This window comes from Mustela lutreola, chromosome 1 (assembly GCF_030435805.1).
Source record: "Mustela lutreola isolate mMusLut2 chromosome 1, mMusLut2.pri, whole genome shotgun sequence".
NCBI classification, from domain to species: Eukaryota; Metazoa; Chordata; class Mammalia; order Carnivora; family Mustelidae; genus Mustela; species Mustela lutreola.
This window is the reverse complement of record NC_081290.1, coordinates 13,105,213-13,118,291: the sequence shown is the minus strand read 5'-3', so window position 1 is coordinate 13,118,291 and position 13,079 is coordinate 13,105,213. Positions and strand designations below refer to the sequence as shown.

At 40.1% G+C, this 13,079-nt stretch overlaps 1 protein-coding gene across 2 annotated transcripts in view; it reads right to left on the bottom strand.

Moving 5' to 3' along the window:
• CENPC (centromere protein C) overlaps positions 1-10,429 on the bottom strand; it is a 104,996-nt gene extending 94,567 nt beyond the window's left edge. For both annotated transcript variants that reach the window (XM_059160201.1, XM_059160195.1), the window contains exons 1-2: positions 10,166-10,429; positions 5,125-5,171 (exon numbers count right to left, since the gene is read on the bottom strand). In XM_059160201.1, the coding sequence (XP_059016184.1) occupies positions 5,125-5,158 (34 nt within the window). In that variant the 5' untranslated portion in view covers positions 5,159-5,171; positions 10,166-10,429. The remainder of the gene's footprint in view (positions 1-5,124; positions 5,172-10,165) is intronic.
• Positions 10,430-13,079: the final 2,650 nt, after the last annotated feature.

The following is a 13,079-nucleotide window of genomic DNA, read 5'->3' as shown; positions in this document are numbered from 1 at the left end:
AGGGAAATACAAATCAAAACCACAGTGAGATACCACCTCACACCAGTCAGAATGGTTTAAAATTTTAAGTCAGGGAACAACAGGTGTTGGTGAGGATGTGGAGAAAGGGGAACCCTCCTACACTGCTGGTGAGAATGCAAGCTGGTGTAGTCACTATGGAAAATAGTATAGAGGTTCCTCAAACAGTTGAAAATAGAGCTAACCTACAACCTAACAACTGCACTACTGGGTATTTAACCCAAAGATAAAAGTGTAGTGATCTGAAGAGTCACATATACCCCAATGTTTATAAAAGCAATGTCCAGGGACGCCTGGGTGGCTCAGTTGGTTGGACAACTGCTTTCGGCTCGGGTCATGATCCCGGAGTCCCGGGATCGAGTCCCGCATCAGGCTCCCAGCTCCACGGGGAGTCTGCTTCTCCCTCTGACCTTCTCCTCGCTCATGCTCTCTTCTCACTGTCTCTCTCTCAAATAAATAAAAAAAAAAAAAAAAAAAAAAAAGCAATGTCCACAATAGCCAAACTATGGAAAGAGCCTATATGTCCATCAACAGAGAAGGGATAAAGAAGATGTGGTATAGGGGCACCTGGGTGGCTCAGTGTGTTGGGCCTCTGCCTTCAGCTCAGGTCATGATCTCAGGGTCCTGGGATTGAGCCCCGCATCAGGCTCTCTGCTCAGCGGGGAGCCTGCTTCCCTCCGCCTCTCTCTCTCTGTCTGCCTCTCTGCCTACTTGTAATCTCTGTCTGTCAAATAAATAAAGAAAATATTAAAAAAAAAAAAAAAAGATGTGGTATATATACACAGTGGAATAATTCTGCAGCCATCAAAAAGGAGAAACCGAAATCTTACCATCTGCCACATGGGCAGAACTAGAGGGTATTATGCTAAGCAAAATAAGTCAATCAGAAAGGGACAATTATCATACGATCTCACAGATTTGAGGAATTTGAGAAACAAGACAGAGGATCATAGGGGAAGGAAGGGAAAAATGAAACAAGACGAAACCAGAGAGGGAGGCAAACCTTAAGAGATTCTTGGTCTCAGAAAACAAAGGGTTGGGCGCCTGGGTGGCTCAGTGGGTTAAGCCGCTGCCTTCGGCTCGGGTCATGATCTCAGGGTCCTGGGATCGAGTCCCGCATCGGGCTCTCTGCTCAGCGGGGAGTCTGCTTCCTCCTCTCTCTCTCTCTGCCTGCCTCTCTGCCTACTTGTGATCTCTCTCTGTCAAATAAATAAATAAAAATTTAAAAAAAGAAAAGAAAACAGAGGGTTGCTGGAGTGCAAGGGGGTGAGGATGGAGTGGCGGGATGATGGACACTGGGGAGGGTGTGTGCTATGGTAAGTGCTGTGAAGTGTGTAAGATTGATGAATCACAGACCTGAACCCCTGAAACAAATAACACATTATATGTTAATTTTTAAAAAGTCAAGATAACATAAGACTCTTCTGTTAAACAAAAGGCAGTATACAGGGGCACCTGGGTGGCTCAGTTGGTTAAGGCACTGCCTTCAGCTCAAGTCCGGATCCCAGAGTCCCAGGACGGAATCCCACATCAGATTCCCAGCTCTGCAGGGAGTCTGCTTTTCCCTCTGATCTTCTCTCCTATCACGCTCTCTCTCACTCAAATAAATAATATCTTAAAAAAAAAAAAAAAAGGCAGCATACAAGTTCCCAGATGCTGCAGCTCAAGTCATGATCTCAGGATCAGGAGACGGAGCTCCCCACTCGGTGCAGTCTGCTTAAAGTGTTCTCCCTTCTCTCTCTGCCCATCCACTGTCCCCGCTGCTTGTGCACACCCTCTCAAAATAATAATAATAATAATAATAATAAATAAAACCGGCTCAGTCAGTTGGGCATCCGACTTTTGATTTCAGCTCAGATCATGATCTCAGGGCCATGAGAATATGCCCTACATCGGGTTCCATGCCCTCCATCAAGCATGGAGCCTGCTTAAGATTATCTCTCTCCCTGTCCCTCTGCCCCTCCCTCCTGCTTGCATGCCTGCTCCCACACTCCTCTCTCAAAAAAAAAAAAGGGGGGCTCAGTCAGTTAATTATCCAACTCTTGGTTTTGGCTCAGGATCCTGGGATCAAGCCCCTCACCGAGCTCCCCTCACAAAAAGGAGTCTGCTTGTCTCCCACTCTCTCTGCCCCTCCCCCTGCTTATACACATGCTCTCTCTCTCTCTCTCTCTCAAATAAATAAAGCTACTTTTCCCAAAAAAGAAAAAAAAAAAAGGCAGAAAAAGTTAATCACTGAGTAAAAAGGATCTCTGTATAAACATATTTTAAAGCAGACAAAATTGTCCTATTCTAGAAAAAACATGCCATAGAGGACATTTATTATTAAGGAAGAGAAGCAAGCAAAGGATAGGCTAACTCTACTGTTTTGTGCAAATAATAATAATCAGGACCGACTTATCTACAAAACTGCTAAACCCCAGCTTTGAAGGAAAAAGATAAAACACCAGCTGCCAGATTTGGGGCTGTACGATACCAAGAAAGCTAGGCAATGAGAATCCTTCTTCTGAACTGGTTCTACCAGTGCTTTGTCCCTGAATTCAAGAGGTATCCTACCAGTAAGGATCTATCTGTCTTTAAAAGTTCTTCTGATATTAAAAATGCCACTGGCCACCCAAAACCCCAAGAGTTCAACACTGAAGGAGTCAAAACGGTATAACTGCCCCCAACACAACTTCTCAAATTCAGCCTCCAGAATAGAGAATCATAAGGACTGTAAAGACTCATTACACATGGTTCTCTATGCTAAGGAATATGTAACAGAGAAAACAACATGAAAGTCTGGAAGGATTACAGTACTGAAGATACCATTATTGTTAGGAGAAAAAGCTATGAAAACCATTAAGCCCAAAGCAATAAAATCCTGCTGGAGCAAACTATGTGCAGATGTAATACATGACTTCACAGGATTTACAATGGAGCCAAACAAGAAAAGTCAAAAAAAAGCTTGTGGATATGGCAAAAAAGGTTGGGGTACAGGGTTTTAAAATAAGGATCTTGGAGAAATTAAAGAGCTAATAGACATCAATACCGGAGGAATTAACAGAAGATGACTATCTGGAGATGAGCACTTCTAAATCAGTACCAGACAAGGTAGGAGATACAGAAGCACTATCAGAAAACAAACTGATGGGCGCCTGGGTGGCTCAGTGGGTTAAGCCGCTGCCTTCGGCTCAGGTCATAATCTCAGGGTCCTGGGATCAAGTCCCGCATCGGGCTCTCTGCTCAGCAGGGAGCCTGCTTCCTTCTCTCTCTCTCTCTGCCTGCCTCTCTGCCTACTTGTGATCTTTCTCTGTCAAATAAATAAATAAAATCTTTAAAAAAAAAAAAAAAAGAAAAAGAAAACAAATTGACATTAGATAATCTGATAGAGGCTTCCAATTACTCCAGACTGTTTTGGGCCTCTTTTATGACATGGACCTTCTAACTGTCATAACAGACAGTGAAAATAAGGTAAACAGCAGAAGGATTGGTACCACTGGTACCATATAAAATCAATTTTAGAGAAATGAAAAAGCAAACATCAGACAAAAATTATGGTCTAATTGTATAAAGTTGTACCAAGCATGCCTGCCTCTCCTGCCTCCCCTTTTACCTCCCCACCTCTTCTGCCTCCATCACACCTGAAATCAATCACCTCAGCTCTTTCTCCTCCTCTTCAGCCTGTTCAATGTGAAGACGATGAGGATGGAGATCTTTGTGATGACCCACTTCCACTTAATGAACAGTAATCAGCACGCCATATCATTAATGAACTATGTATGTGTGTGTGCACATGTGAAAATCTATTAACTGTATAGCAAAAAACGTATGAAACATTTGTGTGTCATTGTCATCATCATCACCTAATGATTCATTGTGAGAACATCTTGTGCAAAACCTGACGGAAGTAGATAGCCTATCTTTACATGGGCATAAGGTGAGTGATATTTAATATAAAATTAATAATGTGTTATCTCGCTGTCTTTAACTTTCCTTTCAAAGAATTATACTACCATATAATATGTCTCTCCTCACAGGTAAGTGGTTTAATAAAAGAGTAACAATGTTTCCAAACTATATTATGAATATAATAAATATTATACCATATGCTGTATGCTATAAAAATTTTACAATTCATTCAGTAGTGTATAGACTAGGCTACCATAAAACAATCATATTGATCACACCAGGCTACCATAAAGCAATCATATTACTGCTTCTCTATCAATACCTGTTATATTTGTAAATAAATATGAATTTCTTTCCCACATATTTTCATGTCTGATGTCTAGTGCTAGTAATATATGTAACATCTACAGTGTTTTTATAAGACTATATTAATATAGGTAATAACAGACAATTCTTGTAAACAGGCAACAAAAACTTACTGTTACCAATACAGTACAGTACTGTAATTGTGTTTCCTTATGATTTTCTTAATAACATTTTCTATTCTTTAGATTATTTTATTGTAGAATACAGTATATAATATAGAGTATACAAAGTATGTGTTGATTATTTATGTTATTGGTAAGGCTTCCAGGCAATAGTAGGCTGTTAGTAGAAGTTTTGGGGGAGTTAAAAATTATGTAAGGATTTTCAACTTTTCCAACTTTAGTGGTCAGCAACCCTAACCCCCAAGATGTTCAAGGGTCAACTGTACTCATTTGCGAGTTTACGTCAGTACCTAGTTCTGTGCAATTTATGACATCTGTAGGTTCAGATATCACCACCACAGTCAAGATACTGAACAGTTCCATACTACAAAGATCCTATATTGCCTCTTTATAACCTACACCTATGTTTTCTTTTAGCCCCAACAAATATGCTGCATCTTTGTAATATTACCATTCAATCCACTCTATAGAGTGCTTTCCCCATGGCTGTCAGTCAGAACTAAGACTGATTCTTCCTGAACCATAATTTATTAGCTAAATTTCTTTTCTCACTACTGCTAAGTCACTACAGTGATTGCATTAATATTTCCGTTAATATAAAATCACTAAGTAGACTATACTTAATCAGTGGGCACAGAAATCATTGTTAGAAGTAATTTTCCCTTCTTCATTTAAAAATCACTTTCTGTAGAAATAAAAATGACTTAAAAAGCTTAAATAAATAACTCACCTGCAAGGTCGGCAAAATCTTCTTCTGTAGTCATTTTTGAGATGATCCTAAAAGAAAAATAAATCATCGAACTGGTGAACATTTAAGTTCCTCATTTATTCATTCAGCAAGTTTTGATAATTGGCCATTATAATATTATAAAGAGGAATTCATCTGGATCAAGTTAAAGAGAACTTGCCTCATATCTACTGTTTCAAAATCTTTGCTTATACTATTTGCTCACCCTGGGATTTATTCCATCTTTCTCCTTTTCCTCTACCCTGCCTCCATACCTTTTCCATCAAAATTCCAACTATCTGTGCTTCTAATAATTCAAATTGGTTGACTCGCAATATCTACTTATCTCCTTTACTTGCAGGCAGATCCCTGTAGAATAATAGTTAAGCACTAAAATGACATAAAACAACAATGAAAAAGAGGGTGGAAGAGAGGACCACCTATTAACAAAAAAATTTAACAAATTTCTAAAAGATTGAAAAAAATGGATTATGTTAATTGATGAAGCAGAATAAAAGCGGTAGCAGCCAAAAATAAGCTCGGAGGATCCAGTTTTTGATGGGTCGTAAAGCTAATCTGCCCAGGAAAAAGCCGTAACAATGCAGAACTAGGAAAACTAGAAATATGAAGGAGGAAAGAGTGAGAAAGGGAATGAACAGGATAAAAGACTCCCACATCCCCACCCCATCAACACAGAGCTAACTGACTAACTGAATTTAAAGAATACAGAGCTAAAAAACTGTATTCTATTGTTTCAGTCTTAAATACCACCAGCATCTATAGATCACCAGACATTTAAACAAAACAGGAAAATCAATACGAATTTTAAAAATGGAAAAGAAAAAGGCCCAAGAGAAAAATGAATTCAAGAATGAGAAAGAAGAGCATAACCCAACATATAAACACATCAAATTTTTATGTTGTACATTTGAAAGTAATGTAACATTGAGTGTCAAGAAACCCTGCGGAGGGTCAAACAAAGCCCCTGCAGAGCAAGGAGCACAACGAGGGACTCCATCCCAGAACCTTGGGATCCTGACCGGAGCAGGAGGCAGATACTTAACTAACTGAGCCACCCAGGCTAGGCTTCTATGAAAGAGAAAAAAAGAGAGAGAGAGAGAGAGAGAGAATGTAAAAACAAAAAACAAAACTCTAATTAGTACATGGAAAAGAGATTTGAAATACTGGACTCATAAAACAAAAGTGGTATACTACGCTGAGCCCAAGAAAAATTCTTAATAATTTAAAACATTTTTGCCTAAAATTTAAAAAGCAGTAATTATGAAAAAGCTAAGATATGTCTGAGAGGGGGAAAAAAAGACAAAAAAAATGAAGAGGAAGTAGAAAATGGGAGAAACAAAGAAGTTCCAAAACTCAGGGGGTCCAACTTCTGACCAATTGTTATTCCACAAAGAACAAAGAAAAAGAAAAGAGATCTACTCTGAGAAAATACACAATCAAATTCCCTAAATCTGTAGAGCATAAGCCAGCATGATGAATTTAAGAGAATCCATACCTAGGTGAGACTAAGAAATGCTAGGATGCTTCCACAAAGAAAAAAGTCATTAACTCCAACTAGGAAACAGCCTCATCACTGGGAACAACAGGAAAAATAAAACACAGAGACATGCTGATTTTGGAAACCGAGAGGATATTTGAGAAACTTAGGGTTCTATCTTTAATCGTTAAATCAATCCTAGTTGAAAACTGGGTAGTAACAGGATAAACAGCATGCTTTAAAAAATACTATGAATACCAAATATTTATTGATCCTCATTTTCACTTGGCCCAATGGACTATAAATGACCCCACCACATATAAACACTCTCTTTACCCCACTCATGCTCTGACATCCTGAACTGAACCACCCTCCTGACTGTACTCAGGCTCCAACACAGGTCTCTGGGCCATTGTAGTTTCCCACCCATAAGGATCTCCTACCTTGCCTGACCCCACCTAAAGGATTTTCGACTCAATTATTCAACAAGATGAAGATCTCTTATTTGATTTTTAAAAACTTGAAAACCTCTATTTGATTTTTAAAAACTTGAGAGCAGAGACTTCATGATAAGCTATCTATATTCTTCCCAGAGCCTTGTCTAGTGTATTATACACCACACAAACACCATTTTCTTATGTTTTTCATATACTAAGTGAGACCACAAACTCAGATTAAAAATGTTTGTCTTTAAAGAAGGTGAAATATACAAGGGTAATGATTATTGAAGACTGACTGCGGTCATGAAAAACAAGAAATTCAGTCAGTATGAGAACTGAGACTAATTTCAACCAGTCTAAGCTTCCCAAATTCTGAACAGCAACATTCTCAAGAAAGAAGAAATTCATAAAAGAAAGGCAGAGATCACGATGAGAAAAGAGTTTATTAACATGATTGATAATATTATTAATTGCAGATTTTAAATCCATGCCAACATTTATCCAAATAAAACCCTGATCATGGTTTAAAAAAAAATTTAAAAGGAGAATGAGAGGACAAGAAACAGGCTGGAAGAAAATATTTGCAGAAGACATATCTGGTAAGGACTATTATCCAAAATATAGAAACAATGCTTAAAAGTCAACAGTAAGAAAACAAACGAACAACCCAATTAAAAAATAAATGGACTTGGGGCACCTGGGTGGCTCAGTGGGTTAAGCGGCTGCCTTCCGCTCCGGTCGTGATCTCAGGGTCCTGGAATGGAGCCCTGCATCACGCTCTCTGCTCAGCAGGGAACCTGCTTCCTCCTCTCTCTCTCTCTCTCTGCCTACCTGTGACGTCTCTCTGTCAAATAAATAAATAAAATCTTTTTAAAAGATAAATAAATAAATGGACCTTACACTTCATGGAACAAGATGTACAGATGGGAAATAAGCATATGAAAAGATGTTTCACATCATATTTCATCAAAAGCAAATTAAAACAATGAGGTATCACTCTACCTATTAGAATGACCAAAATCTAGAACACCCAACAACTTCAAATGCGCAACAGAAACTCTCATTTATTTTTTTTTTAAGATTTTTTTTATTTATTAATTTGACAGAGAGAAATCACAAGTAGACAGAGAGGCAGCCAGAGAGAGAGGGGGAAGCAGGCTCTCGGCCGAGCAGAGAGCCCGATGCGGGACTCGATCCCAGGACTCTGAGATTATGACCTGAGCCGAAGGCAGCGGCTTAACCACTGAGCCACCCAGGCGCCCCTCATTTATTTTTGAATGTAAAAATTCCAAACGTACAGCCACTTTGGAAGAGTTTGGTGGTTTTCACAAAACTAAAGAGACTCTTACCATGACTTAGCTATCATACTGCTTGGTATTTACCCAAGGGAGTTGTCCACACAGCTGTCCACACAACAATCTGCACGCAGATGTTTAGAGCAACTCTACTTCTAACTGCCAAACTTGAAAGCAACCAGATGTCAGGTGAACGGGTAAACTGTGGTATATCCAGACCACGGACTATCATTCAGCACTAAAAGGAAAGAACTATAAAGCCATGAAAAGATACGGTGTAATGTCAAATGAAAGTCAATCTGAAAAGGCTATGTATGTGTGATTCCAACTCGATGACATTCTGGAAAAAGCAAAAACTATGAAGATGGTAAAAAGATGAATGGTTCCAAGAGCTGCGTGGGGAGGAAGGGGTAAATGGACAGAACACAAAGGATATCGGGGCTGTGAAAATCCTGGCTATAGGACACCACAATGATGTAATGACGCCTGTCATTACATTTTTGTCCAAACGGACAGAATGGACACCACCAGGAGTGAACCCCATGGTACATTATGGACTTTGAGCAATAACGATGTGTCAGTATAGGTTCATCCCGTGTAACAGATGCACCACGCTGGTGGGGGATACTGACAAGAGGGGTGGCTATGCATGGGCGGGAGTAAGGGCATATGGGAAATCTCTGTAACTTCCTGCTTAATCTTGAGAAGAACCTAAGACTTAAAAAAAAAAAAAAAAAAAAGAAGTCCTTTTTTTTTTTTTTTAATAGATTTTATTTATTTATTTGTCAGAGAGAGAGCGAGTGGGAGCGAGCACAGGCAGACAGAGTGGAAGGCAGAGTCAGAGGGAGAAGCAGGCTCCCTGCGGAGCAAGGAGCCCGACGTGGGACTCGATCCCAGGACGCTGGGATCATGACCTGAGCCGAAGGCAGCTGCTTAACCAACTGAGCCACCCAGGCGTCCCAGAAGTCTTTTTTTAAAAGGAACTGTGGACATTTGGTAAATTTTATTCCCCTCCTCTCCCTCCAATGAAAATGGCCTTATTCTCTCTCTCTTTTTTTTTTAAATTCTACACAATGGAAACAGTGGGCGTGCTCACCTAAAAAGTCCGCTCTCCAGCATCCTTTCACACATCGCCAGGCGTACAAGCCCACATTTATAACTTTACATAAAGGGCAGATCCCTGAGCAAGATTTTCTTAAAGGGGGAGAGAGAAGTAGGAAATACACTAGGACAGGGACTGATGCGGGTTGTAAACGACACAGGAACCCTAAGCGAAGTGTGAAATACCGAATCGTGACCAGCAAGGGAGCCCAGAGACGGAAACAAAAAACGAGTGCCCGCCCCCCTTGAGTCCTTCCCACCTTAAGCGCCTTTTACTTAACAGCCGCCCTCTGGGAAACTTTACCAACAGCAGATCCGTAAGTACAAATAATCTGCTTCTCCAGACCGTCACGTCCAGACTTTGAAGGCGTCCCAACACGTCTACAGACAGAAAATGATTTGAAGGACTAAGACGTAAAGTTAGGCCAAAAAAAAAAAAAAAAAAAAGTTTAAATCACAAGATTCTCTGAAGAGAAAGATGCCATTTGCAACCAAAATTGAAGGAACCCTTGAGGAAACAACACGAAAATGAACTCTGGCTATCGACATTCGATCAGTGTTCGTCTCAAAGAATTCGCGGGCTTTCCCGCTGAACTCTCCACGAAGCCACAGCACAGGCTAAAGAAACATTTCATTCTCCCCCGCCCCGAGCGCCGGGGCACGGGGAGGCCGAGCTCCCGCTCACCAGAACGGCCGGAGCCTGCACTTACCAGACCCGACGCAGCCATGTTCCCACCCGGCCCCGGGCGTCTGGCACGGAAGTCCTCGCGGGCCGTGGCTCCGAAGAAGCCAGGCACTGCCCAGAGTCGCGGGAGGAGCGGTTAGACTGCGCCTCAGAAGCCTGAGGTGGGAGAGCGGCAAAATCGAGGGACCTGAGAGCCGGAAAGCGAGCTACCACCGCTCCTCAGCCATTGGCTCGGCCCCACAGGCACCGCGCCCAGCAAACTCCGCGGTTTGAAACGGTCTGCACATGCGCAAAACGAGACGAGCGACCCAATAGAGAGCCGTTTCGGGCTCTCTCCTTCCCGGGACGCTCCGGCAGTCCCGCCCTTCGCAGCGCCCACCGTAGCCCCGCCCCGTCTTTCCCGTAGCCCCGCCCACCATTTCTCCTAACGCTTGATCCTCCTTTGCTCCCCAGCCAAGCGGAGACTGAGCTTCAAACGAGTTTTACTTAGCTAGACGCCGTCTGGAGAGCGGCCTTTGCCCTTGAACCCAGTGTAAGACGTGTCGACGGTTCTATTATAGAGTAAAAAAATAATACTCGAGTGGATAAGAGGTTGAAATTGCAGAAGTTGTTTGAAGAGGAATATTTTACTGTGCAGACTTGTCAGCCACCTGTAGCCCATCTATGCATCAACTCTGAAAGTAAAAATAATAATATGGTGATGATGTATTCTTTTTTCCCATATGTGGGTAATATTTTCATGAAGCATTGCCAACAAAATGACCAAGGTGAATATATGTCATTTAAGTATAATGTCCTGAAAGGAGTCCTAATCAGGTGTCTTGAAATCTACTCAGCCATTAGCAATGTCATCTAGGAAAACTTGTGGCACCATTCTGGGTGTTTCCTTAACATAGTTATAGAATGGGAGAGCTAAATTAGATGCTCTGAAAACTTGTCCATTTTATGATTCGATGAAACCGTTCTATTTTTTGTGACTTAATAAAAATTTGCGTGAGAAGTTTAAACAAAATACTGAATCAATCCATTAATCAAGAGTTGAGCTAATAAACTTTTAAAACTTGTCATGATTTAGCAAATTTTATCTCCTGCTAAGGGTTTTTTAATTTATTTTTGGTAGGGAAAAGAGGCTATATATTAACTCTGCAATCAGGCTGGATTCCATTCTGCTCCACAAATTCTATCATAGTGGGCAAGTTAATTAAACTATTTCTTTCTCAAGTCCCTTGTCTGTAAAATGTCTGTAAAACTGCTGAGCTATTGGGTTAATTTCTTTTAATATCTAGGTGAAATGCCTGGAACATACTAAGAATTCAATAAGTAATGCTTGGTATTATTATGGAGTTTTCTACTTGATCTAGCAGAAGTTTTGCCAATCAGACTACATAATATAATTTGATACTGTCACATTTGGAATAGATTATAATAACTATCATTTATTTAGTTCATACTGTATGCCAAGTGTTTTTTTTCTTAATTCTCTCCCTGCAGTAACTTATTTAATTCTTAGAACATTCCTGTTAAGAAAAGATGACTAATATCCCCATTTTACTAACAACAGAACTGGGACAGTGTTTAAGGAAACTGCCCCAAATCACACTGCAATTAAAGAACAGAACTGGGGATGAACCCTGGCTTTCTGACTCTAGAACTGAGCACATAATCACTATACACTTTCTACCTCTCAGTGGATATTTTAGCAAGCACGATCACATGTGTAAAATTTCCACATGTAAAATGATTCCACTGGAGACAGTGACTCTCAGAGGTATTTTGAGAAACTTGACATGGTGTAAAATGCTGTTGGTGATGAACTGGTCTGTTCTACAGAGAAAAGGGAGCAGCACCTTTATGAAAACCAAAGTTATGGAGACTCCACCATTCCCAAACAAAATTTTTTAGTAGGCATCTGTCCTACTATTTAATAGCTCCACCACTATTTAGTAGTTTTTACCATCTAAAAATAGGGTTGCTCATTAATTAACTAATGTTTATAAAACTCGGATTTGTCATTATGGGCCCTCTGCCCCCCAGAATACATCCAGATGGCTCCTTATGAACTTCTATGGCAACTGACTAAATCTTGAAGTTTTCTATCACAACTACTTAAACTAGATAAGGAGTGTTGTATACGTGTGTGTGTGTGTGTGTGTGTATCAGTCTATGGAAGTATGTATATCAGATGGGTATATGGGAAATAAAGTATTCAGAAATTTAACTTGAAAGGGTAGTAGTCACATTTAGTTACTTAGGATTTTATGTAGATAATTTTAAATTGGCAATTGTTAAAATGATTTTAAAGCATATCTTTATTAAAAATGGCACTCTAAAAATGAATTTGTTTTAGAGATTATAACACAATTGATATTAAAATCAAAAATTTTCTTTATTCATAATAAACCCAAGCCAGTTATATGCCATCAACTAGTAAACAAACAAATTGTAGTACATCCATACAGCAGAATATTCCTCAGCTATAAAAACAAACTACTGATACATGCAACAACTCAGATGAATCTCAAAAGCCTTATACTAAGTAAAAGAGGCCAGACATCGAAGACAACCTCCTATATGATTCCATATATGTGACTACATAAAACTGTACAAATAGAAATTAGACCAGTAGTTGCCCAGAGATGAAGTTGGGGATTAAAGATGCTGACAACAAAGGCCATGAGGGAACTTTTAAGATGGTAAAAATAGTCTATATCTCAATTATAATGGTGGTTGTAATACTCTGGTATTTTTGTCAGAACTCTCAGAACTGTATCAAAACTCTCAGAAAGGACGACTTTTGCTGTAAATCATACCTCAACAAACTTTACTTAAAAAAATTAAGGGCATGGGGCGCCTGGGTGGCTCAGTGGGTTAAAGCCTCTGCCTTCAGCTCAGAGCATGGTCTCAGGATCCTGGGATCGAGCCCCACATCGGGCTCTCTG